General features: G+C 42.0%; 1 protein-coding gene across 2 annotated transcripts; it reads left to right on the top strand.

The window, feature by feature from the left end:
• nectin3b (nectin cell adhesion molecule 3b) lies at positions 1–25,249 on the top strand. Of its 2 annotated transcripts, XM_085420260.1 has the most exons (8): positions 1–179; positions 6,493–6,840; positions 7,630–7,929; positions 8,949–9,066; positions 9,343–9,494; positions 20,256–20,400; positions 24,390–24,492; positions 24,809–25,249. In XM_085420260.1, exons 1-8 carry the CDS (start codon positions 101–103, stop codon positions 24,971–24,973), a joined length of 1,410 nt encoding a protein of 469 aa, XP_085276386.1. In that variant the 5' UTR covers positions 1–100; the 3' UTR covers positions 24,974–25,249. The 2 variants fall into 2 exon arrangements, with proteins under 2 accessions (XP_085276386.1, XP_085276385.1); XM_085420259.1 differs by lacking the exons at positions 20,256–20,400; positions 24,390–24,492; positions 24,809–25,249 and adding an exon at positions 11,784–15,867 and having other exon boundaries at positions 5–179.
• The last annotated feature ends 438 nt before the right edge of the window (positions 25,250–25,687 follow it).

The raw sequence follows: 25,687 nt of genomic DNA, 5'->3' as shown, positions 1-25,687 counted from the left end.
GAGTTGTTGCTGAGGAGGTTCCACTGTTCCGCACATACTGTTAGATTGGCATGCATCCTACGCTTTGGTCCTGTGGTAGAAGGCTCCGCGGCTTTTGAAAATGTTACCGTCTTCTCAAAGGAGTTACTTCAGACAGCAGAGGAAGGTTGCATTATTCCTCCTTTTGTTCAGTATTACAGGTGAGTGCTGATTTTGTGTGTGTGGTGATTTTTGGGGGGTCCTACCAACGTTACAGAGAAGTTTTGTGAGGAGCCTGCGTGAGTGTCTCGCGCATCACGGATAAATTTCAGTCGGCAAAACTAGCTGCCGCCGCGTGCTTATTTGAAGCCGCAAGTCTAGCAAGTTTAGCCGGTGGCATTTAAAGCCCCAAACTTGGTTACAAGTTCACTCCGACGCCTCGGGAGTAGTAGCTAGCCAGCGCCACCACAGCGGATGCTGGTGCGAACCCGGGCTGCCATAGAAACAGTCCGGAGAAACCGCCGAGGAGCGCGAGCGGTGATAGTCAGTCAGATATACCGTCCGCTACACAGCCTACACTTAGGTCACTGCAGACTCAGTGGCAGCCATATTAGCTCCCGAAACAGTTTCTGTTAAAGTAACATGATGCAGTGAAGTATGTCACGCCAGCTGCTCGTGCAGAAATGTTGAGGAACTTCAAGTCGTGTCACCAGAGAGGACAATGCTAGCGCAGCACTCCCCCCGCCCCCCTCATCATCAGGTCGGGATGAGGGTCAGCCACCATGTGCCTGCAGAGGAGCCTGAGCTCATTATGGTTTAATCAGGGAGTGGGGAGTTTCCTGACTCCACCCTGAAGCACGCCAACTTTGTGCTAAGTGTTGACTCAAAAGCACGAATATGACAGTGTAGCTCTAACCCTGCCTCTAAACTGCTTTAATCAAGTATGATGCTAAAACTATCTGAACAAAATATACTTTTTTTTTTCCAGTTGAACATCTATAATTAAATCTTTGTCATGCCCAAGAATAATGATGAGCTGCAGCCAGGTATCCCGAGCTAGAGTGAATCAGAGCAAGCACTTTACTTCACTCAGCAATCTTTCCATATCTAAAGGGCCATGAGACTGACTAAACGCATCAACAAAGTAGATGTATACACTGCTTAGAGGGGGGAACAAAAAAGCAGGTACACATGCCACTGTAGGCTACCTGTGTGGACACACCAGCACCATATCCCTGTTTTGATAGCAGAGGGACTCTCTTGTAGTTTTGCAAGCAGACCAAAGAAAGCTCTGGTCTCCTACACTACACCAAAACACAGTGAAGCTCCATAACTCTCTAAAGACCTGACATGAGTTTACTGACTCACTCTAAGACTGCGGTACATTTCAATGAGAAGGTTGACCTTGTCTTTGTTGAATGCAAAATAGATGCATATACATTTATGGCTAATAATGTTTAGGCCTTAAAGGGAAATAAACATAAAATATGATGAATAAAAATAAAAAGTAACCAGACCTATCATAGATGTCATAACAACATGTGGAGCAGAAGTGTTAAGTACAAGTTCAGCAACAGGTCTGGTGCTATGTGTTTGAAAAAATACACCAAGAGTCATGTATGGAAATCAGGCTTTCTCTTGTAGTTTTGTAGAAAAATAATGTTTTTGTGACTGGAATATGGATTGGGCATATACTGATTTCAGTAAAACAGACTCTTTGCCTTTACTGTGGGCTAGTCACACCTCTGAAGGCACATTCCGAGGTAGGACCCCACAATCAAGATAATTTGTGCTTGAGCTTCAGATAATCGGGTTCAACAGCCAAAATCATCATGCCAACTATTCTGCAAAGCTTCCAGAACAAACAGGAGGCCTCAAACTTAGCTTAGCACCTCAGAGAGAGGCATGTGGGCATATCACAGAGTGGTCACATAAATTTTAAACTTGTAACAATGTGCTGTCATCAACATGTTGTGATTCTGAAACAGTTACTTTTATTGTGTGGGAACTGCGGCTGTAGCCATCAGTTGCAGCAATGCTCTGCACAGTTTTCACCATGACTAATGATGTGTCCCATTTGACTTGGATATCAGAGATGGGAGTGACACCACTCCAGAGTTGAACATGTTCCTGTAGTAAAAAGCAAGGGAAAACGGCAACATAGAGCCATTCATGCATCACTAGCCATACCCAGTGGGTTGATGCCATAAGGCAAATGCAGAAACCCGGGTTCAAAGTCAACCTTGAGATTATGTACTGCCCATCTTCTGCTGGGTGTTTCTTTCCTGCCTTCTCTTCACTGGCCTATCACAATAAAGGCTCAAAGCACAAAAAATGTATATCAAAAATAAAATTCTAACTGGAAATTCAGAAATTTTGACTTCAAATGGCACACACAATAGGTTTATCTGTGCTTTGTTTATTTATCTTTTATTTATTTTTTTTAGGGTGAGCAAAGTGCTTCTCATAATTATTAGGCAACTGCCATTATTATGTGTATGTGTTTGAATATGGTGTTTATGGCAGCATTTTCAAGTTTAATATTCAAGGTTTCAGTTTAATATGAAACATTCAATATTCATTCATTGTTTTATTTTCAATTGTGGTGTTGGATTTGTACAGGCAACATAAAAATGTAACTTTACAAGACATTCTCCAAACGTTCTCCTGGAGTTAAAAGAAAAACACTGCAACATGCACACAAAGATTAGCTCAGTGTTGAACTTGAATAGCTCCTGCTGATTCACCACTGATGGACAGCCATTTTAAGACGGAGTCATTTGAAGTAAGAAGTTGATGTGACTATGGGTTAAGATCAGCTTATTAAACAGGTGTTTAATGCACTCATGTCCCTCTCTACAAAACTGGATTTCCATCTTCAGTTCTATAACCATCACCTATTATATTGTGATTTCCACTTTTAACAAGACATGGTGTCCTGTACCAAGATATTGCTGCCACACATGTAATGCCCAATAAAGTGAGAATGAGTAGCAGAATGTCCCACGGGAGCAGTGTGTCCTTGATGCCAGGATATCTATAATCTGTTTTCTGCTCTGTGTCAATGAGAGACTGTGTTGAATTTGCAAAGCAAACTGAAAGTGTCTGAAGATTCTGCTCTTTCTGAGGATTTAAGGATTGCAAGATCAAAAAAAAAACACTTTCTTTTGGCTGTCTGAGAGCATCAAAAGGAGAGGGAAGGAATCGCTATTATGTGAAGATAGACTTCACATAAGATTTGATAGACTTTCTCTTCACTTTTTTTTTCTTTTTTTACTCCGAGTTGGAGAAAACGAGGGCACGCTTATGTAAGGTTGTCGTCATGTCACGAATAAAAATTTAATGCAGTCGCTATACCTCTCCATTACACATTCAGTGCAGGAAAAGTGCTGCTTTCTTCCTTCACTATGCCTTCACTCATGCAATTTAGTCAAGTCATTCAAAAGCTTGTACAACGAGCTTTCTTTTAACTCCAGGAAAAGGTTTGTTTACAGTGTGCTGTACTGTAGTTACAGTCTGGCATTTCACACAATGTATTAATCAATATTGATATTTATTTCTAAACCTTGTTGTGGTGACATGCATCTCGTGTCAAATTAAATGGCTTTCCCTTGTTTCGAAGATGCTCTGTTTGGGGGAACTTTCTAATTAATTTGAGCATCTGAACGAATAGCAAACATTTGCTGTGGGGTATTCTTTTATGTTCTGAACAGCTTTTCCTCCCTTGAGGAAGTTGTTAACTGTGTGTTAGGCGAAATAGGGCATACGCCTGTTTTAGAGTAGCTCGACTGCTGATGGTTGGTTTGCAGTCATCCTTATCCATCTTGTATTTGTAATTTTTTCTTATTTGCATAAACATGTGGTGCCTTCCATTTGTGAATAAGCTCAGTATGCTTGTAGAAAGGAATAGACATAGCTTACAGTCACGCTTTTAATAAATCATTTTACTCTCTCCAGAGTAGTGTAGCATTGTTTGACAGAAAACTGGCTTCAGATGGCAGCAAACCTCCATGTAATGAGCTTAATGGTAATGATTAAATCATAGTAATATTTGAAAGCAATATGAAAATGTTGTTAGTTTCTTAATACGAGTAGATAAATAATTCACAAATGTTTGAGCTTCGATGAGATAATGTCATTTTGTATCCGTCAGCCATAAAAGGCTGATGGGGTATTGTCGTCACCCAAGTTTGTGAATGCAATAACTCGAATGTGGCGACGTAGAATTTTCAAATTGATGCCATAGGTCTTTCTAATAAAAATCTCAGATGAGTTTAAACCTCAGTGACATCGATCTCAAGGTTAACGGTCAAGATTTCTGAAATTCTTGTGAATACATTAACTCAAGAACAAAGTCATGTAGGATTTTCAAATTGATACAGTAAGTGCATCTATTAAAGATCTTGGACAATTTTAAATCTCAGTGAAATCTTGTGGATGTGATAACTTGAGAAAAACGTAGAACTTTGAGACTGATAACATAGGAGACTGAGGGGTAGCGCTGGCAGTCACCAGTATTTTTCCATTATATTTATCCTGAGTATTGATGCACCAGTTCCAGCAGGTTTTCTTGGTCTATTACATACACAGACACACACACACACCATGCTGCCCTCTCACTGACTCTTGGTGCGATTCTTTTCAAGTGACTTGTTCCATTCTCTCCAGTCAACTAGCAGTATGTTAAACAGATGGCAAACAGAGTCTCTCCAAATGGTTTTGATTGATAAATAAAACAGAAGGAGCGCTGTTTGGAAAATTTTGGACTTTGAGGGAAATAAACACAGGGAGACAAACGAGCCGTTACACAAATGTTGCTACAGAGCAGTGCTCGCCAGAAGGTTTCAGAACCCATTATTTTAGCGCCTGAAGAACCAACACGTGGACCTGATTGCAACCGAGGGTCAGTGACATAGGCCCTAAATTATATCAGGATATTTCTGATGACAAGGAAAAGTGTAAGCAAATTCATTTTCCATTTTGTTTCCAAAGCGAAACTCTCATTGATGACACACTTCCTAGTTTAAAGTGTTCATAGCATATTAAAGTTCTTAAATTGCCTGTCAGTTCCCCTACTTTACATGTCATCCTGTTTCTCGAATATAGCTACATATCTATGTTTTCAGCCAAAAGTGCAAACAAAGAAACGCTAAGGGCACAACAATCTATACTGCAGTTTGTAAGGTAGATTATTCTATGTCATAATGACAAAGTCACATTATAAGCAACTTAACTTTGATTACAAGAGTCGTCTGTCATCTGGAAGTCCTAATGATTAACTTGTAATTAAATGAATCTTAAATTTTAGTGAAAACTAGAAAAACTGATAAATAAGTACAGTGTTGTTACACAACTCAAAGGGCTCCAGTGACGGTAACATTAGAAAACAGATATTTGCTTCTCATATTGTAGGGGTAGGAAAAATTCCTTGGGCTGTGCCAGTATTTGCGGACATGGCCTTTTTGAGGGAGATTGGTCAGAGACGGAGCTATTTTTTGGCAAAACAACAATAGAATATTTGAAGTCTGTTGCCAAGCAGCGCAGCAGGTTTTGATTTATGATGATGTCTTCCTGCTGGCAGCTTGTTGCAATTAGCGTAGTTGAAGGCATTGGCAGTCCTGCAGTGTTGTGTTTATTTATTTTTTATTTTTAAACCAGTAATTCCTCTTTTTTGTACAGGAATCCTGATGGTGCATTTCCTTCCCCTGTGTTTTATATGACTTCTCTCTTGCTTTTCCTCACGCTCAGCTTTCTCTTCTCTCATCGATGATGTCATCATGTTAGCATATCTCTTCCCTTCACCGTTTCCTTTTTTTTTCCTTTCCATTTCCTCCTTCTCTCCCTGCCCGGTCGCAGTCTGTTGTCTTCATATTTCTTTGACCTTCCACAACACTGAGCTCCTGCTTTCAAGACATGCCACATTTCTGACAAGCGCAGGTGACAGAGTGCATGGGTTAGTTATATTTGGACAAAACGCATACAGGCAGCCTGCTTTGAAGTCCTGAATTCAGGTCAGGAGGAGGAACACTGTAGAGACAAAACAAACTCATCAATGGGAACACTGAATCACACAGTAAACTGTATTATTTGTTGAAGATCCGAGTGTCTGCTGTGGTAGGATCAAGTTTGGATTCTAGTCTGATACCCACAGATGTCAGATAGTTCTGTATAGATATTAAATTGATTTTTTTTTTTAACTAGTAAAGCCAGAAGTAACACCAGAAATACCCTCTTCTCAATGGAGGTATGATAGTATTTTTGAATTCCCACATAGTTTGAGCACAATGGCTCTGGATTCTGTACTCATTTGTTTTTCCGTCTTTAGTTGCTTGAAGTTTCGCCAGTTAAGAATTCAAAAACAACACAAAAATAGTTATTAATAGCTAGTACCATTGGGTTCATCAAATAGCTGCACCTCTGACTGGCCAAAAAGGTTGGACTCCCAGGACACTTCAGCAGGTGTCCTTAAACCCTTGTTTACAAATTAACAAGGTGATTTGTATATCAGTGTTATTGTGTGTGTCTCTTTGGCAGGTGTGTGGTGCAGCCAGGTGGTGGTGCCTAAAAGAGTGAGTGCCGTGCTGGGGAAGAATGTGACATTAGAATGCAGGGTGGAGGTTGGCACAAACCTTACTCTTACTCAGAGTTCCTGGGAGCGCCGTCTGCCTTCAGGCTCTGTCACAGTGGCTGTGTACAACCCGGAGTTTGGCACCTCCATCCCTCCAGAATTCATCCATCGTTTGTATTTCCGCTCACCCTCCTCCCATGATGCCACCATCGTACTGGAAAACGTGGGCTTTGCTGATGTCGGGATCTATACCTGTAAGGTAGCCACATTTCCTCTGGGAAATACTCAAGCATCCACCACAGTCAGTGTACTTGGTAAGTGTGTGTCTTCATTTGATATACTTTTCTTGAGAAAACACTGGCTTTCCTTTAGGCGGTTTTTGGTAGAGATAAAATAATTAGATCAATTATTCAGTTTTTATGTTTCTGTCCAAATCTTTTTGGGAGGAAAGTTTGTTTTTTGATCTTTAATATTTATGCTCTTTTGTGTTCAAATGTTCAATGTAGGTAATGTGTCCTCCCTCGTGCGTGAACAAATGCTGTACTCTACAAAATGTGCCATCATGCATTGAATACACTGAAAAGGTCCAGAAAAAGACAGAAAAAACGAATTTAGTCAGCATCTACTCCTGATGCTTGCATAGAAAGCTTTTATGTGCAGGTTAAATCTTGTGTTTCTAGTTTTGTGTTGCATTTATAAAACAAATTGTCATGTCTTGTGATATTATTTAACAGAATAGTACTTTATGTATGTTTGCTGTTGCCATTATTATAGTGAAGTGAATAGAAGCCAACAAACGTAAAACAGAAATCCACAGGATCATCATAGATCGTCCTCCAATATATCACACATTGCAGAATTGCGGTCTTTTGAGAGTCATTTAATTAGTTACTCTGCGTTCTCAATGCCTAGAGTGTTCTTTGTTTTCACAGAACAGATCACAGGTCTAGCTGCTAACATTAACTTGGACAAAAAGGAATAAAATGCAATTAATTAAGCAGGAAAAATATCAGTGTACTGTAAACATTTGAAACTCAGTAAAGCAACCTCAAAGTCTTTACTGTTGTCTCTGTTGATTCTGTTTTCACTCTTGTTAATAACAGTGGAGCCGAAGGTTTACGTGTCTGCTGGTTCAACTGCACTGATTGATGGTGGCAATGAAACTGTGGTCGCTACTTGCATCGCTGAGCGAGCCAGACCACCTGCTGAAGTGTCCTGGGAGTCCAACCTTTTTGGCCAGTCAGAGGTGCAGCTATTTGATGAACCCAATGGTACTACCAACACACAAGTGCGTTACATCTGGCAGCCTACACGTCATGTTCAGGGCAACACACTCACTTGCGTGGTCCGCCACCCAGCTCTGCAGAATGACTTCAGGATCCCCTACCAGCTCAATGTGCAGTGTAAGTGCCTTGTGAGTGATTGGTGTGGGCTAACAAATTAAAAACTGAAAGAATAATAAATATGTGAAGAATGTGTTTAATAATTCTGTTCCTGCCAGAGTTAGTAAGTTAGTAAGAGAAGATTTTGTGCTGTAAGATTGCGATAATCATTAAACCAGTTACCCATTGCACTTGTGGTGTCACAGCTTCACTAAATTTAAAAAAAAAAAAAACACAAACTCCAAAAAGCTGATTATGTTTTAATATTCGTTGTCTAGAAAGTGTTCTCTTCCAGTCAAATCCCATAGATGCCACAGTAAATGTACTCAGCGTAGTACAGCTATTTCGCTACGTAACATGTGCTACCAACTTAGGAAAAGAGTAAAGTGACCACCTCCAAAGTCTTTGTTTGACAGATACTTTTTTTTTTCTTTGCTCTGATTTACTGCTTTGTGACATATGGTAACTATAAAGGATTTTCTGCTCATTCACTGAATGCAACAGTGGAAAAAATGTGGCAACAATTTTTGCATGTAACAAAATCTTTTACTTTGTAATAGTATATTTGTGTGAAACAAATGCATACCAGCAGAAGAGCCAGGGTGGTGCAGATGACTTCTCAGAAACCTTGTGAGCACCTTAATGAATATATTTGTGCAATGTCAACACAATATTTCAGTTACATTATTTTCATAATGAATGTGCAAATGAAAACGGTAAACCGGTAAAAATGGGGGGGACACTGTTTCATGGTTGCAGTTGTGTAGTGTTGATGGTTCTTTTAGGATTGTGAAAAACGTTGCAATATACAAGCACTCATGAATGTTTGCTTCTCTCTGCAGATTATGTTTATAGATTATCTAGCATCTTAGTGCATATTTGCAAGCTTATGTCTTTAGCCCATTACTGACCTCAGACTCTCTATAATGCTTCAGACAAACCAGGAAAATGGTTGTACTTGGAGCACTGTTCTCTAAGGCCATTTACTGTGTCTGGCCATTTTGTGGTCATGTCACATAATTGCTTTTCTCTCTCTTCAGTTGCTCCTGATATCTCCGTCGTTGGGTATGATGGAGACTGGTACGTAGGCCGGGAAAATGTTCAAATGACGTGCAAAGCCAACGCTAACCCGCCAGCTCATCACTTCAGATGGATCAGGTATGAGTATCCGTATGTCTGTGTGTAACGTTTACGGTTTGTCTGGGATTGAAATTGACCCAGCGGGCCAATTGCTGATCGAGCTAGGTTGTATTATACTCTGATATTTTAGTAAGAGAGCTTTACATTTGATATAAAATAAACAGTAAAATGAAGGTTTTCACATCCTTGAAATAATTTTCAAATGATAATTTATTATGCTTTCCTCATGAAATGTCCCAATCAATTGTGTGTCCCTCTGCGTGTCTTAAGGTTTCTGTCTCTTGTGTGTCACAGGTTGGACAGAGAGATGCCTGAAGGGGTGGAAATGATAAACAGCACTTTGCTTTTCCTGCGTCCCCTCCAGCGGAATGACTCTGGCGTTTACAGGTGTGAGGTTGCCAATGACATCAACCTCCGCAGTCGGGATGTGCGTATTCTCATACAAGGTGAGCAGAGTATACACACCGGAACAAAGCTGACTCCTAGTGCCTTCTCTTCCCTTAGGAAGCATTGTGCATGTTTGCACGTCATAGAGGGTATCGGTGCCTGTGTCGTTGTCCTTCAAACTGAAATGTGACACTATCACTCTCGCTCGTTCTGTACATACTGACAGTTTATCAAGTAATCACCCATGGTACACTGTGTTCATACTGATATTAATACATTTGGTCTTAATTGCATGCTTATTAGGCTTGATTAACATTACGCCTCCAGATGTTCAAAAGAGAGTTCCTGGGCCAAACAGCTGCAAATAATTTTGGCCTCTTCAGACCACAGTGCGCTGCCTCTGCTCTGTCCTGCTGGCTTGGCATCTGAGTGCGTCGTGTCTCTCTGTTGTGAATGATGAGCATGTTCCTTTGGTTTCACAAAATCTGTCTTGCCAGTGGAAGCTCTCTTTCTGAATGAAGTTCTGATTATGATGTGATTTCCTTTTTCATCACTCTCTCGCCTCCTTTCTGTGTTTCTTTTATTCCTGCATGTGTCATGCAGTGAGAGGCAAAAGCCTGCAGCCTCACTGTGAGATGATGTCCCAGATTCATAAAACATTAACTAGTTCTTTTCAACTCCTATTTATTATTTATCATTCATATTTCATTTTCCTTTGAGAGACCTGTACGGGTGTTCACAAGCTTATGCATGTTGGTGTACCCTCCATTGTGCATGCGTGCGTGTGTGTGTGTGTGTGTGTCGTGTTGTGGGTGTACTCATCAGTTCACTCTTCATGGAGTTGTACATTTCACATACTTGGAGACCACAGACCTCCGGGTTCATGTGTTTGCTCTTTCAGATGTGAATCTTTGCCTCACATCTGGCCTGGCACCAGGGTTAAAGTGGCAGAGCAATTTTGCAGCACCATTAAAGCTTTTAGACTCAGATTTTTTCCATTACTCTAGCTTCTTATAATTATAGCCTTTGGCTTGTCTGTTTGTGGATAAAAACCACTAATCCATTACATTTTAAGGTTGGTGTTCTATTCGTGGAATAGTGAAAGTTTATACTTGAAAAGTGGGGTCTTAAATGTATGTTCTTGATCATTTAAAACATATACCCAAAATAATCTGCTTATACCATTGATAACCCCTACAGACTGCAGAATTTTAAGGACATCACTGGTACTGTTTGGTGTTTCTTATCATGTAGTCAAGTCACTTGTTTCTCTCTGCATGTAGAAAATGTGCTGAGCTGCCATCAGCATGTGCAAATACTTTGAAGTTACAAATTGATTGAGGGGACAACAGGGACAAAGCCTGTTGTCATATTTTATTTTATTTTTTAGTTTAAATTAATACAGAAGTAGCTGAAAACATGACCTGATTCTTTTAGACAGTTTCTAAAGACTTTGATTTATGATAGAGATAAATCCATAAAAGTGTTTTCAATGGGTTTTTTAATTTAGCAAAAATACCCAAAGTTGTAGCCTATGAAAAACAAAGTGTTGAACACATGGCATGGCCTGATTTGCCCAAAGTAAAAGAATGCACATTAACTTAAAGATTTTAAGTAACAGTTTGAGCCATGTCAGGTCTGCTATCGCTGTCACCTGCTTTTTTCCTTTTTTGATCACAAGAGAATAGCTGTTATGTTGTGGTGTCTCGTTGAACTTTACAGAGATCTAGTGCTATGATTTTTGGGTACATACAAACTAACTCTTAGGTACAGTAAACTCAATCCCAATAAACTCCATTTCAAGTGGAATGGAGTATGTAAGCACAGCATACTACACCACATAGAAACACAGTGCAGTGTGGTGGTGACATTGCTGGACATCTGTGTGCATTCCTGTTTTTCTGCGGTCAAAGAAACAAAGCAAACTCAATCATGCAGAATTTACTCTACAATGCACTCATTTTTCAAATAAGCATTGTAAGAATGAGAATTCGGCTGTCCATGTTGGCAGAGAGTATGCTTTTATTGTTAAGAGCATCTGAAAAGACATTACTGAAAATCAGAGTATGCTTAACAATACACATAGTGAGGATATAGTGATTAGGACAGGTTTTTAGATCCAACTTTTCTCATTAATCCATCATCTAATAGGTGAGGCCATTGTTCTCTGTGATACAATTTTATATTTACTTACTAATCTGTAACAGTGGGAATATGCAAACCTGATTCTGCTATAGTTTTAGATGTTTTAGTCAACCTCTTCCTTCTTAGCAAAATGTAGTTGGCATTGACATTCTGCTTCTGTCTTTCACTCTTTATCCCCCCCTCACCCTCCTTCCTTCCATTAGATCCTCCCACCATGCCTTCCACCATTACCACTCCTGTCCTAACTGGCTTCTCCTCCACTTTTGTGGATGATAAGGGCCACGTCCTTCTGAGCTCCCCCACACTTGAAGCCCTTCCCGAAAGTAATCTTGGTTCCATAGTGGGTGGGGCCGTGGGAGGGGCCTTATTCCTCTTGCTGCTGCTGTCTCTGGTTGGTGTGTGTTACCTACGGAAGCAGCAGACCTTTCATGGGAACTACTACACCAAGCAGTACCTGGGCCCAAATGATCTCCAGAAAGCTCCCACTCAGCACGAACTCCATCCTACCAAAGCTGGCAGCAGATCTCAGCATCGGGACCATGATCGAGAGGAGTGGGGCGACCGCCAGCTGAAGCAGGAGCGGGACCGCCGCCACCATAGTGACTATAACGGAGAAGAGTATCCTGTTAATGGGTACACTAGGGCAATGAGGGAGAGCAGGCGCCACAGTCATCAACAGAATCACCATCATGAACACACACAGTATTCTAGTCCACAGCAGGCCAGATGTGTCAGATACCCTCATTCACCCAAACTACAGGGAAACGGCTCCCCCTACATGTCAGACGACTGCTACGATAGCGGGCCCGACGGTGATTATGTATCTCATAAAGATGGCTCAGTCATTTCACGCAGGGAGTGGTATGTTTGACAAGGTACCTAGTTCTGCAGGAACGAAAAAATGCAACATGAGTTGGAAAGTTTTGTTTATCAAATTAGGGGAAAACACATTATTTTCTTCTGTATGCACACATACAGTGTGTTTTGTAGTTAACATGTTTTTTTTGTTTGTTTTTTTGTTTTTTTTCTTTTCAAGCGTCCTGGATGACACTTGAGATGTAATGTATACATTTCTGTTTTGAGTGTGGGCAGCCTGTGGACGGTGCGTGTGCGGACTAACAAAAGAGCCGATGTATGTGTTGTCTCAGCCTTACAACATGGACTGCTACAGCTGATTGAGTATAACTAATGTGTTACTGAGCAGAAGCCCCGGTGGCTTTAAGATCACGCACGATTGTCTGAGAGAAGAGTTTTTTTTCACAAACTCTGCCTTTTGTGTTCATGTTGCTTGTACTCATTTGTTTAAATGAACTCTGGCCTCTTAGTGCAATTAGATGATGTCATGTAGTTATTGCAGGTAAATCCATAAAATTCAGATGGTCATTTTTCTTCAGTAAGACACAGCTGAGCCGCCGTACATCAGTTTATTTAAAACAGGATTTGTCTTCCTGAGAAATCTGAATTCCATTTTGACTAATTACCTAAACACACTCTTGGTCATAAGATTTATTGAACTGCTGTTTTTGCAGGATTTTGTAATGGATTGCTGAGTCATCAGACCTTTTTTGTTTTGTACTAAAATCTTAGGTAAATCGCAATGGAAGAACTGAGCTTGAGGAGTTGACCAGTAAGGTTTTGGCACATTTTGTGTAAACCTTGTGAGCGTTTCTCCTGCTTGTCCTCAGCTCGTCTTTTATCCCAGTGATGAGAGAGCAGGCAGGAGGGCTACATGAATGGGGCACAGTCTGCTGTGCCAGCACACTGGGTTTGTCATATCGGTCAAGCCTTGAAGCCTGGAAAAATATTTCTCTAGTTTATCATTTTTATTAGAACTTATGTAAGCTGCTGGTTTTTGGGAAGAGTTTCAGGTTAAACATTCCCTTTAGTTAACCACATTATCCTGTTGTCTATCGGATGATAATGGATCTCTTTGAGAAGTTTAAGCCTGGCACTAAACCAGGACTCTTGGAATTTCAAGAGCGCCATCAGCAGGGGCATTGTTTAAAGAGGCTACTGTATGGGAGCCACCGTAAGCTGGCCTCTTAGTATTTTGTAGCACAGAGAAACCATGCAGCCAGTACACACTACCACACTCAACCACGTTGGACTGTTTGTCTACTGTGAGTAATCTATAGAAACAAGACATGACTGTGTCACAGATCTGTGACATGTATTGTTTGGAGTGTGCGGCCGCATGCTCAGATATTCACCATTTCATTTACGATTTAAACATTTGGTACTCAAAAAAATTTTTTTTTAAAAGTGTTATGTAGTTTTTGTAATGGCTGTGTTGTCACTTTCACCTGTGATTATCAGCACTTTTGACTAAACTCCACAGCACAGGAGTTGGAGACAATATTTTGTTGCCATCATCATTAAATCTTTAACACAGTTATCCTTTGAGTAGCTATTAAATGATAATGACACACCCTATGATTTTTCTTTTCCCCAAAAACATGTTTTATTCATTTAGAACCAGTCACCTTTTATTGCCAATCAGGACTCTCAAAAATCACATGCCATACCAAGAACTGTGATTAAACTGCGGAGAAAGCATTGTACGTGTTAGTGTCATTGGGCTCTGCAGCCCCAGTAGTTCAGGAATCAAACAAAGCTATAATGGATTTAAAGGTAAACTTAGGTTTTTGTAGAAACGTAAAAATTAGAGTATTTTGGCACATGTTCACCAGACTGCATGGAAGAGATCTGACTTTTCTTTCATATACACTAGATGTGAATACTTGCCAACTTTAGTAGTATGGTTACTTATACAGTATTTTCTGCCAGATGCCAAATCGTTGTTTAACTTGTGTATATATATGACGATGACAGTGTCTCACATTCGTATTACCGACTAGATAACAACTGATAATTAGCTTACTTAAATGACTAATGCATCACTGTTGTAAACGGGGGTTTTGTAGCCCGAAATAGGGGGGGGGGGGGAGGAAGATGCTTTAACATTAGAGTAACAGTTGTCAAAATCGAAGCTAGTTAGGTTATAATGAACCTTCACAAATTCTGTCAGGGTGTGAATTTTGTGCAGTGGATCGGCTGCAGTTGTCGTCATGAGATTTGATAATGCGCCACTGTAACTATCAGTCTGAGACTCTGGCCCCTGACTGTGTTTCATGTTGTTTTTGAATGCTGTACAGTAGAAGTAATTTATAGACTGAAGGTGCACATTTCTATGACTTCCTGAAGGTTGAATCATGTTCACACTTCTGAAAACTGAGCATGTTTTCTTTTCGCGAAAGGTTTTAATTTGCACTAATTTCCTTGGTAGAAAGTAGTTGAAATGAAAAAGCATTTATAGGGGGGGTCTGCACAGCTAGGTTGTAATTGAGAATGTGAGTCTTTGTAAATTGGATGACTCTTTAATGGAGGTGTCACGGAAATGTACAGTTGGTCATTTGTTAGCCCTGTAGCCTCATTTTGACTGAATAATTACATGTATTGGTCCGCTGCTGACACCTATTCAGTCTGCCCTTCTGGTCACTTTCACATAAATGCAGAAACTAACAGGAAGCACGGTAGCCTAAACCCTTGTTGTGTTTGCTCCTATGCACTAAAACGGAAATTCCTCTGATCGATAGACTTTTTTTGCTTGGCTCGTCAGTTTGAAGCCCTGCACTTGGATTAATGAAGTACAGTTTTACTGTGACATTTTGTATAGAGATCAGTCATCAATATCCTTACCTTGAGAAATGCCCTTCACTTTCTGTTGAGAAATACACACCTAGTGCCTTAGATATCTAGCAGAAATGTGTTTATCGTTTACCTGCGTATGTAATGACCTGATGTGTCACCTCTGGGTTTTGATTTTCATTGCATTCTGTATTTTAGGAGGAATTCGTAGTGCCAAATTCACTCTTTCTGCCCTTTTGTGGCAGTGAAACGCAGTATGTTTCCGAACCTAAAGGCATTAAGAAACAAAAAAAAAAACAAAGCTTGAATACATCTGGATGTAAAATGACTTGCATCCTCTGTACTGTTCTGTCAGGGGTTTTGGTTTCTGTATAGCCACTGTTTTTTTTTTTTTTGTTTTTTTTATTCAGAGAAATGTATAATTACCTTCAGTCTCAAATTGTCAATGAAAAGCACCTTGCAGTCATGTTGTTTGGTTTGGTTTTTCAGGGGGTTTTTCTTTTTTTTGTGGGTTGTTTTTTGTATATACAGAAAATGTACATTTCTTGAACGAGGGAAAATATTTATGTCATCAAAAGCAGTCAAACATTATTTTGTCAATCTCTTTGAGATACTTTAGTTCAATAAAGCACCTTAGCACCTGTGAATTCTTTTTCTTTCTTTTATTCTCTGGAGGTTTTTGAGCTTCCTATTACTCAGACTGCTCAGTCTCAGCCTCTTTGTTCATCTATAAATGACATCATCTCTAGCGCCGTAACGCGTAATGCTGCATAACCTCCCCCCCCCTACACACACACACATACCTCAAATCCAGTATGCATATGTGGGACACCACAAATGATGTAATTCCCTTTTTTTTTTTTTTTTTCCTTCCCCTCCTTCACTTCAACTGATCCTCATTACACTTTAATAACAAAGATTTCTTTCGGATGTTACCCTATTACGTTTGCCATCTGGTTAAATACTGATCAGTTGATCTCCAGTGGTATTCCTGTGGTCGGGGGAGACCCAGCACCTCATGTGCTCGAGGTTCCCTCATTAATAGTCCTAGTTTGCTTTGTTTCAGGACAGAAAGGCCCTGCGCTCCCCTGCAGCACCTCTCCTTTGTAAATCCACCACCTTCCCACCCCCATGTCTTTCTCCCACTGTCTACCAGCTGGTAAAATTAAACGCTGAGTGTTTCTGACTGGCCCAAAGTCCCTGCTCTCCAGCCCGTTGACTGTCCCCATGGCAACAAGCTCATCTGGAGCTGCTGATGGAGGCTGTCGTCCTACGAGCTCTACCTGGCCACACAAAGTAGGGGCCTGCATGGAGCTCAGAGCTGGGCTGTGCTGTTGTGACAGCTCGTGCAGACAGACTGAAAATGGCCCATTACTCCCTGCAGCACTACACAGAGCTCTTCTGGCTTATAAGGACATATACAAGTGTGACTCAGTGTTGCGCTGGCACTCTAGGTCCTCAAGACGTACTTGCCATAAAAGTCTTCATCAGCTGACCTGTCTTGTCTCTTACAGATCTTATCATGGTCACAGCAGTTTCTCATCCTGACCTTGAAACAGGGCAGTGTGAAAACGCATGGGGAAGCAGCTCGGTGGCAGTAATGATGTCACCCCCCAATGCTTGAATTTGTTTGAGACACTCGTGCAGAAGATCAGCGGATTCGCTGCCTGCGACACAACAGTTTCCAAGGATACTTTTCACAAGACACAAAGGAGTGAGCGAACGTCTCAGGCAGCGCAGAGGGATGCAGCTCTGACAACTGTGAGTGAGGGGAGAGACTTTGATATTAACTCCCCAGCAGAGGTGGCATCACATTGTAACTATCACAAAAACTCAAAATATTGAAATGCTGCTCTAACCTCCCCCCCCCCCCCCCAATCGTTATTACACCAGCATCTGCTTCCCAGGGGGGTCTGTTGTCTAGGCAATAGTGTGACCCCTGAGCCTTAAGTATCGGTGGGAAGGGGGGCGGTGTTTGGCCAACTCGCTCTGTCTTACTTCTGTTTTGGCCAGAAAGGGTCCGTCTGAAACTGACCTCACTGATCAGCATGTGCTTCTGCTGGATTCACAGCAGCATTGTTTGTGTGATGAAGTGCTGAAGCGGGAGAGACTCGAGAAGGGACGGTAAAAAGCCGGATCCCAGTGTGGGGCAGTTGATCCACCACTAACACCAGTAATCCGAGGCCCACCACCCCTCCCCAGAATACATGGTATTTAAAACAATGAGGAGAAAATGTCAGGGCGGAACATGCAGGATTGTTTCTGAGTACAATTTGTCTCGATATTTCTTAGCTAGAAGCATGCACGAAACACTACCTCCGTTAATGAACTCCTACAGCTGCTCCATGCGTTGTGGCTTTAAAGCAGCCACCCTGTGCAGGTCCCCTGAAAATGTCTGTCACAAGGCATTAAAGCAGCCGGCTTGATGAACTACATTTTTAAAGGCGTTTTGATCAACTCAAGAGGCTCTTGACATAGTTCAGCAGCCATCAAAGGTAATCGAATGGTTATTAACCGTTAGAGGACGGCAGGAATGGAGGAGGCGGAAGAAGTGACTTTCGGGGGTGAGCTCAGAAATCCCAGCTTGTTCAATATGCATCATAATTGAACTGTTATTTAGATTTCTCATCTCAGCACATTGATTTTTTTTTTCTTCCCCTCTCAAGAGCTAAATCAAGGGGAATTGACCATTATGCTTATGCCTCCTCTGTCACCTTTTGTCCTTCAGTTCCTTTAGTGTCCTACATTTGGTTTTATACATTACTGCTGATTTGCCAAAGCTTGCTGTTTTGCGAGTTTAATGCATCCTAATCACGATTAATCCTTAATCCCCTCTGTGGACAGCATGGAGCATATGTTCTAACAAAGCTAATTCAACACTTTGATAATACTGTTACACACTGAGGTAAAGCAACGGATGGATTCAGTGTTTTAACCCTGACAGTGAATTTTTAGTGAGTAACAGAGTTTTTAAATGGCATTTTTATACCTCAGTTAAATTGCAAAAGCCCTTTCATGAATACCAATAATACAGGGCTGTCCAGTACAGACTCGGACACAGTAAAAGGCTACTGGGAGCAAAGTATCAGCACTTTTTTTTCATGGCCAGTAGTGTTTGTTATTTTCTTTTTTCTTTTGAAAAGAGAAACTGTCTTTGTAGCTGCTGGGAAATATACAGATGAGAAAACCATTATTAGTTTCCCTATGAAAACTAAACTAAAACGTATTTCCCAAGTGTTGCTAAACACCTAATTCCAACATGCCACTAACACGCATGGGTCCTGAGCATTCCCACCCCATTCTTCTTTGGTGAATCTCTCAACCTCCTCCAGATTTGATTGTCTAACGGCATGGACCTTGGTTTTCAGTTCACCCCACAGATTTTCAATTTAAGTCAGGGCTTTGTGCAGGCCAATCAGTACCATTTATTTTGGTCCTCTGGAGGTAGTTCTTCACCAGGAGTGACATGTTTTAGGCCACTGTGTTAGAAGACAAACTAATTAGCCAGATCCAGTTTTGCTGCTGACTGCTTGAGGTTTTCTTTTGAAATTGTCACACATCCATGTTTATTTAATCTTTCCACATCTTTCCAAAATCTTTCCACCTTGATGAGATTCCCAATTCCCGGCGCACTGACATGTCCCCCACAGTGTAATACTCCCACCACCGTGTTTAACTGTGGGAACGGCGATCTTTGAGTTGTACCCTTCTCCTCCTCTATTCATGTTTCAACTGACCAAAGATCATGCTTCCAGTATGCATAATCTTTCTCCAAGTAGTCCTTTAGCATACTTCAGTCTGGACTGAACAATAAAGGGTTAAAACCCTCAGTTTTAACTTGATTTTACAAAGTAAAATCAGATCATTGCACAGCTGTGGTTTGTGCAATGGCTCAATAAAAAGCTCAGTTTTGGGGAGCTTGTTATTGTGTGCAAATCTAAAAGTAGTAAAGGAGTGTGTCACAGATTTATGAAATGTATTTGTTTAACAAGACAAGTTGTAAGAAGTGCAATAATGCATTATGGTGGGCTTAACTGTTCCCATACTAGCCTACTAGCTTAATATTCAGCATGTAGAAATGACAGTGGTACCCATGTTAAAAATTCAAGGATGCTTGTTTCAGTTTGGAAGTGAATAAATAAAGAAATAAGCATATAATGAATACAAATTTGCAAGGCAGAGTTGGGAATCACAAAATTTCAACTTTCCGACTCAGATTTCAGAGTAAGTTGTCACCAACAGCCCAAACCTAACATATCTGAATTACTGAAATGACAAACAGCAAACAGCCATATTTAAAAGGCAGAAAGCATCAAAAGTTGTTATTTCAGTCTTTACTTCAAAGACAACTTCAACCTTCACAGCTGTTGAGATGGCTGGTAGTGTTTTAAACAAGAATTTGCTGGGTGGCTAAATAAAGGCTAATCAGGTAGGCTTCTCCAAACATTTTGCATGCGCGTGACTTAGAGCTCAATCAAATATAGTGAAGTAAAAACAAACAAAAAGGGGTGCCGACCTGCAAAGTGTAGGTCGGAGGGGTTTTGTTTTGTTTTGATTTCCTTTTTGAGCAGTGACATTTTTCTCCTGACTCTTTTTCTTTTTCTACAACTGTTTGATAATTGAGTTGATGCATGTGACAACCAATCACAGCTGAGCAGTCCTCTGGCTGACCCAATGTAGCACCAACCAAAGTGACAGCAGCAGTTTGGACTCTCATACTGTAGAGAAGTAGTGCTTCTAATTATAGTCAGATCTTTAATGTGGGCAGAATATTATCTCCATAAGATAAGTAAAATAAACTGGAACAACTTAGTTTACTCTCCTTACCTCTAGGTCTAAACTGCTGTTGCTCTACTCTAATTGTCTTTATGGGTTAAATGTTGTAAATTGGGACTATGAATGAGAATCTTTGAATCGACGCCTGACTGTGTGTACACTTTGATTCATTCACTGCCAGGATGTTAGTGGTCTGTCATCGTTGTGTTGTTGGTGGTATCCTGGACTGTTCTCTGTCCTCTCTGTCTCAGACCAGTCTCAAGCAGAGAGGTCAAACTCCATCACCGTGGCAGGAGCTGTGATGGGCGCAGTCCTCGCTCTCTTCCTCATCGTGGTCTTCATCATTGTGATCCACACCGCTCACAAAGCCCAACCACCGGCCTTCACAGACAAAGTGTAAGTGGACCGAATTACTCATGTCGCATGCAGAACATGCTCAGCTGGTTAATTAATTGCATGATACAGTGTGAGGTGATGGGAGCCCACCGGTGGGTTCAGGGAGTAGCTCCTTCCTGCTGTGGAGAATGCTGCAGCGGTGCGCGCCCTGGAGCAGGGAGTCTGCGGGACAAGGTTGAGGGGTGGCGGATAATTGCTGTCTTGGCAGCAAGCCCTTGTCCTATTTTGTACAGTGCACCAGCACTCATGTTAATGTTAGAGCAAAGAAGAATAACTCTGAGGTTAAATTATTTACAGGAGGAGCTGGGTCACCCTCTGCCAGAGTCCCATGACCAACATTAAAATCTTTGTGTGTGTGCCTTCTTTGTTTTTTATACTCTAAGAAAACAGATCTGAGCAGCATCTTATACATGTTTTTTGCAGACAGAGATGAAGCCTGGGAGGTTTTGATTAACACTATTTTTGACTTTGAAGTTCATGTAGCATCTCAAAAGGTATGTTTAATGTGTCCAGCAGTGCTCACAAGCCTAATACCCCTTATATAAGAAACATTGTCGTGTACCTGTGGAGCATATCTGCAAGGTTGCATGCAGGCTGATCCTCTCATCCATCCCTGTTAGTGTATGATTCAGCATGAACACTCCACTCCAAGTATTTCTCAAGTTAGGCAGCTATAAGGGCTAAACGCAGTCCTGCAGTCTCTTTAATACTAGTGGTTTTATAGCCACTGCAAATATGTCAGTGACACACGGAAAAAGTGGCAGTAATTCAACAGGTTTGACCAGCCCACAACCCCCCACTCTCCTACCTCCGCTCCCCCCCCCCCCCCCCCCCCTCCTGACACTATGACACCCCCCTTCTCCAACCCCTCTCTCAACAGCAGGACATCCTCCCCCCTCCTTCCAATCATCTCCCAGTATCACAGTGGATCAGGTCAGGAGGCAACTGAGGAAGCTTCGCCCCAGGAAGGCAGCAGGCCCAGACAAGGTGTGTCCGAGGATGCTAAAGGCGTGTGCTGCTGAACTTGGAGAGCCGCTACAACAAGTCTTCAATCTCAGTCTGTGACTGGGGAGAGTGCCCGTCCTATGGAAGACATCCTGCATCGACCCGGGCCCCAAAAGGAACCGGCCCAATGAGCTGAATGACTTCCGACCGGTGGCACTGACGTCACATCTTATGAAGACTCTAGAGCGGCTCTTCCTCAACCTCCTCCGACCACAGGTACAACATCCCAGGACCCACTACAGTTCACATACAAGGCGGATGTCGGAGTGGAGGATGCCATCCTGTACCTCCTACATAGAGCCCACTCACACCTGGACAAGGGAAAAGGCGCGGTCAGGATCCTGTTTCTTGACTTTTCCAGTGCCTTTAATACCATCCGGCTCTGTATGCTCCATGAAAAACTGAACAGGATGGAGGTGGACCCCTGCCTGGTCGCTTGAATCTCTGACTACCTCACTGACAGACCACAGTACGTCAGGCTGAAGGACATCACGTTTGACACTGTGGTCAGCAGCACAGGAGCACCACAGGGAACTGTGCTGTCCCCTCTTCTCTTCACCCTGTACACCTCTGACTTCTGCTACAACTCTGAATTATGCCACATTCAGAAGTTTGCAGATGACACAGCCATCATGGGGTGTATCTGGGATGATCAGGAAGAGGAGTACAGAAGTCTGGTGAGGAACTTCGTCACATGGAGTCACACAAACCACCTGCAACTCAACACCTCAAAGACCAAGGAACTGGTTGTGGACTTCGGGAGGTCCAGAGAAGGTCCACTGCCGGTTCAGATAGAGGGGGAGGAGGTGGAGGTGGTCAACAAGTACCTCGGGCTGTGGGTGGACAACAAACTGGACTGGTCATGCAACACAGAGCACCTGTATAAAAAAGCCCAAAGCCGACTGTACTTCGTCAGGAGGCTGAGGTCTTTTAACATCTGCAGGAAGCTCCTGAGGATATTTTACCAGTCAGTGGTTGCTGGAGTACTTTTCTATGCTGTGGTGTGCTGGGGGAGCAGCACAGCAAAGAAGGACTCATCCAGGCTGGAAAAACTGATCAGGAAGGCTGGCTCTGTGGTCGGCATGAAGCTGGACACTCTGGTGACAGTGGTAGAGAAAAGGACACTAAAAAAACTGCTGGACATTATGGACAATGCTGGGCGTCCTCTGCACACGGCCATAAACAACCAGAGGAGTCTGTTCAGTGACAGGTTGCTTCTCCCAAAGACAAGAACCAACAGACTTAAAAACCTCCTTTGTCCCACACGCCATCAGACTGTTTAACTCCTCTCTGGAGGGGAGAGGGAGGGGAAACAGGAGGACAAAGGAGGGAACAACTAAGCTGTAGTGCCTCTTCAGTTCACTGTGCAATGCTTTTTATTAATAGTCAACGGTGCAATAGACTTCAATACTTGAAATGTGCAATTCCCTTGTATTCTTATTCCTATTTATTCTATTTATCCCTTTCGTATATTTTATTTATATATGTCTCTGTATTTATAGATGTGTATATATATAATATTCTGCTCACGTTCTGTAACTTCTGTCGGTGCTGTGCTTTTGGAAACCGAATTTCCCAGAGGAACCCACCCGAGGGATTAATGAAGTTTTATCTTATCTTATCTTAATTACCAGGACACAAGTATGTGTTCTGTCATCGTCCTAAATAAGAACACTCAGTCATTTGTTCCCTCAATCCAATTTTATTCTCCCATGTAAACATTTACATCCTAATTTCAGCGACTGCGTCGTCAGAAGAAATCTAGTGTACATGCTCCCAACTGCGCCTCAAAGGTGCGGCTTGAATAACGAACAACCCATCAGCCTCTGGGTGCAGGTTCAATGTATGTAGCCCGTGTGTCAGGCTGGTCAATGCCACGACAAACTTAGCATCTTAAGTGTGACCGTGGCTGGAAGTCCCAGTGGAACAAGGCGTGGGTAGGGGGAGGAGGAGGCTTCATCACCTCCTTCATCACACGCAGACGTGAGAGTAAGACGGCGGGTCAATGAGAAGCTCTGACTGTAATCGGTCACTTCGAATCCCAAATATGAAAGAGAGACTCGGCATTAAGTGACACACAGTGTTAGAAAATCGATGCCTGTCATGACGCTGTGTTGTGAATGGCTGAGGTTTGTTCTTAGGCTTCAGTTTAGCAGGCAGGGGGATTTCAGCCAGCGAGGGAGCGAGTCTGACTTCAGCGTCTTGCAGGGGTTTAGAGGAACAGCTGTCAGAAAATGTTCTAATTTACTCGTCCGCGTGGAAGTCCGTCACTTTCATACACCTGCTGTCATGTACACTGAGCCATCTTCATTTAATCATCTGTAATAATGGATTCCAGGGCTTCGAGGAATACCCTGTCTAGGACTATTAAACTGCAGGACTTGCAAGATGCATTTAAAAATAAAAAGAGAGGCAAAATTTCATCAAGTTTCAGACATGCAGTATCTGTACGGTGGCCCTCAGGTGCAAATAATAAAAACTATTTGACGAAACACACAAGACAAACACAACCACAGCAAAAGGCGAAAAAGTGCATCATCATTTTGTGATTTTTGTTTGTTTGTTTTTGTTGTTGTTGTTGTTTTCTGCCATGTTTTCTGAAATCTTATGCCTTTGTGTTGTTGTGTTTTGCACCTCAGGGCCTCTGTAGGCTCCGATGTTTTCCACAGAGCGTCTGTTTTTCATCGTCTCCGCCTAAAAAAATTCTCACATCTTTAAAGCTCTGCACATCAAGTTGATTTTGCTGCCTCTTCTGTTGTGAATCCATCTCAAAGTTTATCGCAGGATACCATAAACAACATCAATATGCCTCAGAAGGAACTCGTTATAGTGGCTGCCCTTCAAATTTGATCCAGTAAATTGATTTTGTACCGATTTTATCTATCGCTGATCGTTTTATTCTGTTTCTTTGCGAGTACAGTGTTTTTCCACTCTGAAATTTGTCTCCATTGACATTTCTTCTTCCCCTTTTTCTTCCTCTGAAGGATTGACCTTCCTCCGACACACAAGCCGCCTCCTCCCTACTCTGAGAGAGCACCGGCTGTTCCTCTGGGAGTCCACGCATCACAAGTGGCCTGGCTGTGTCAGGTAAAACCCCACTTTCTTTTTACAACCAGCTGAAAGTCACGTATGTGAATCATGACAGCTCTACACCACAATTATTAACACTGAATGAAGCGCACTGAGTCACAACAAGCAGCAGTAACAACGAGCTAACTCATGTCATAATCTGTTTATATTAAGCAGGAGGCTCTTTGGCTTTATTAATTTAATATGTTGGAGAGTTTAATTTTTTATTTCCCTGTCCTTTTTTGGAGTCTCACACATTATAGAGGCCTAAAGGGTGACGATGATAGAAGATGATTTAGGTGATGATTTGGGGTTTTTTGCTTTTAATATACAGACTCGCAGGGCAGAGCACAGGCACGCGGTCACGGAGAGGCAGCACCCACCCACAGCAAGGCGGGGAGCCCAAAGCCCCACCCATCAGCGCTCCCGTCTGGAGTGGGTGTGTCATCAGAGTGGGACAGACCAGGTGTACATCAACCACCGTGAACACTACGTGTGAGGAACAGTTCCAATCGCAGTCCACCAATCACCCGGCAGTCACTCTGCCTGAGCAGCAGCGAGCTTATAGGCTTCACCTGATTCACAGAGCCATCAGTCCACAGAAGGAAGCGGTTGGTAGTGTATGAGGAAAGTGTCTCTCTATATGCAGGCTTTTTTTTCTCCTTAAAACATAAATCCTTTCTGCTGTACGCTGGCTGTCACCCGTAGACTGTACAAAGAAGGTGGACATTGTCATGTTAGCTCCTTTAAACCAAATCTCACAGTTGCAGGCAGATCTGAATATAAAGCTGAGGGACACTGCAAGCTCATACAGTAGAAACCTGTCAGTCACAAAGTAGGCTCACATTAAAGCGTTTATTTTTCATACAAATGGGGACTAAAATTTACACAAACAACGTTATTTAGTATCATCATAGATTGAAAAGTAGAGCCTAAAAACTCATCAGATAAGTGTTCACTGAGGGCTCAGCAGCTGCTTTCCCATAGACTTTTATGAAACCGGATTTCTTTTGAAATCACAGGCTTTCTTGCTGGCTGTTAAAAAGCATTTTTAACCCTGGCGTCCACATATGTGGACATCACATTTTGGGTTATTTAGACCAAAATACTACATTTTGCTTTACAAGGGCCTGATATCCACTTACGAGGACATTATACTGCTACTGTTCGATCGAAATTTTAAAGGAATATCCTCATATGTGGCTCTCATTTT

Source organism: Rhamphochromis longiceps, linkage group LG10 (assembly GCF_057381845.1).
Source record: "Rhamphochromis longiceps isolate RC_006_pf linkage group LG10, R_longiceps_female_GT1.1, whole genome shotgun sequence".
NCBI classification, from domain to species: domain Eukaryota; kingdom Metazoa; phylum Chordata; class Actinopteri; order Cichliformes; family Cichlidae; genus Rhamphochromis; species Rhamphochromis longiceps.
The sequence above is the reverse complement of the archived record's forward strand: the minus strand, read 5'-3'. Positions and strand labels throughout refer to the sequence as shown.

Coding starts and splice junctions, on each gene's coding strand:
- nectin3b (XM_085420259.1), top strand. CDS start 101: ATGTTACCGTCTTCTCAAAGGAGTTACTTCAGACAGCAGAGGAAGGTT. Junction 180..6,492: donor CCTTTTGTTCAGTATTACAG/GTGAGTGCTGAT, acceptor TCTCTTTGGCAG/GTGTGTGGTGCAGCCAGGTG. Junction 6,841..7,629: donor CACCACAGTCAGTGTACTTG/GTAAGTGTGTGT, acceptor TGTTAATAACAG/TGGAGCCGAAGGTTTACGTG.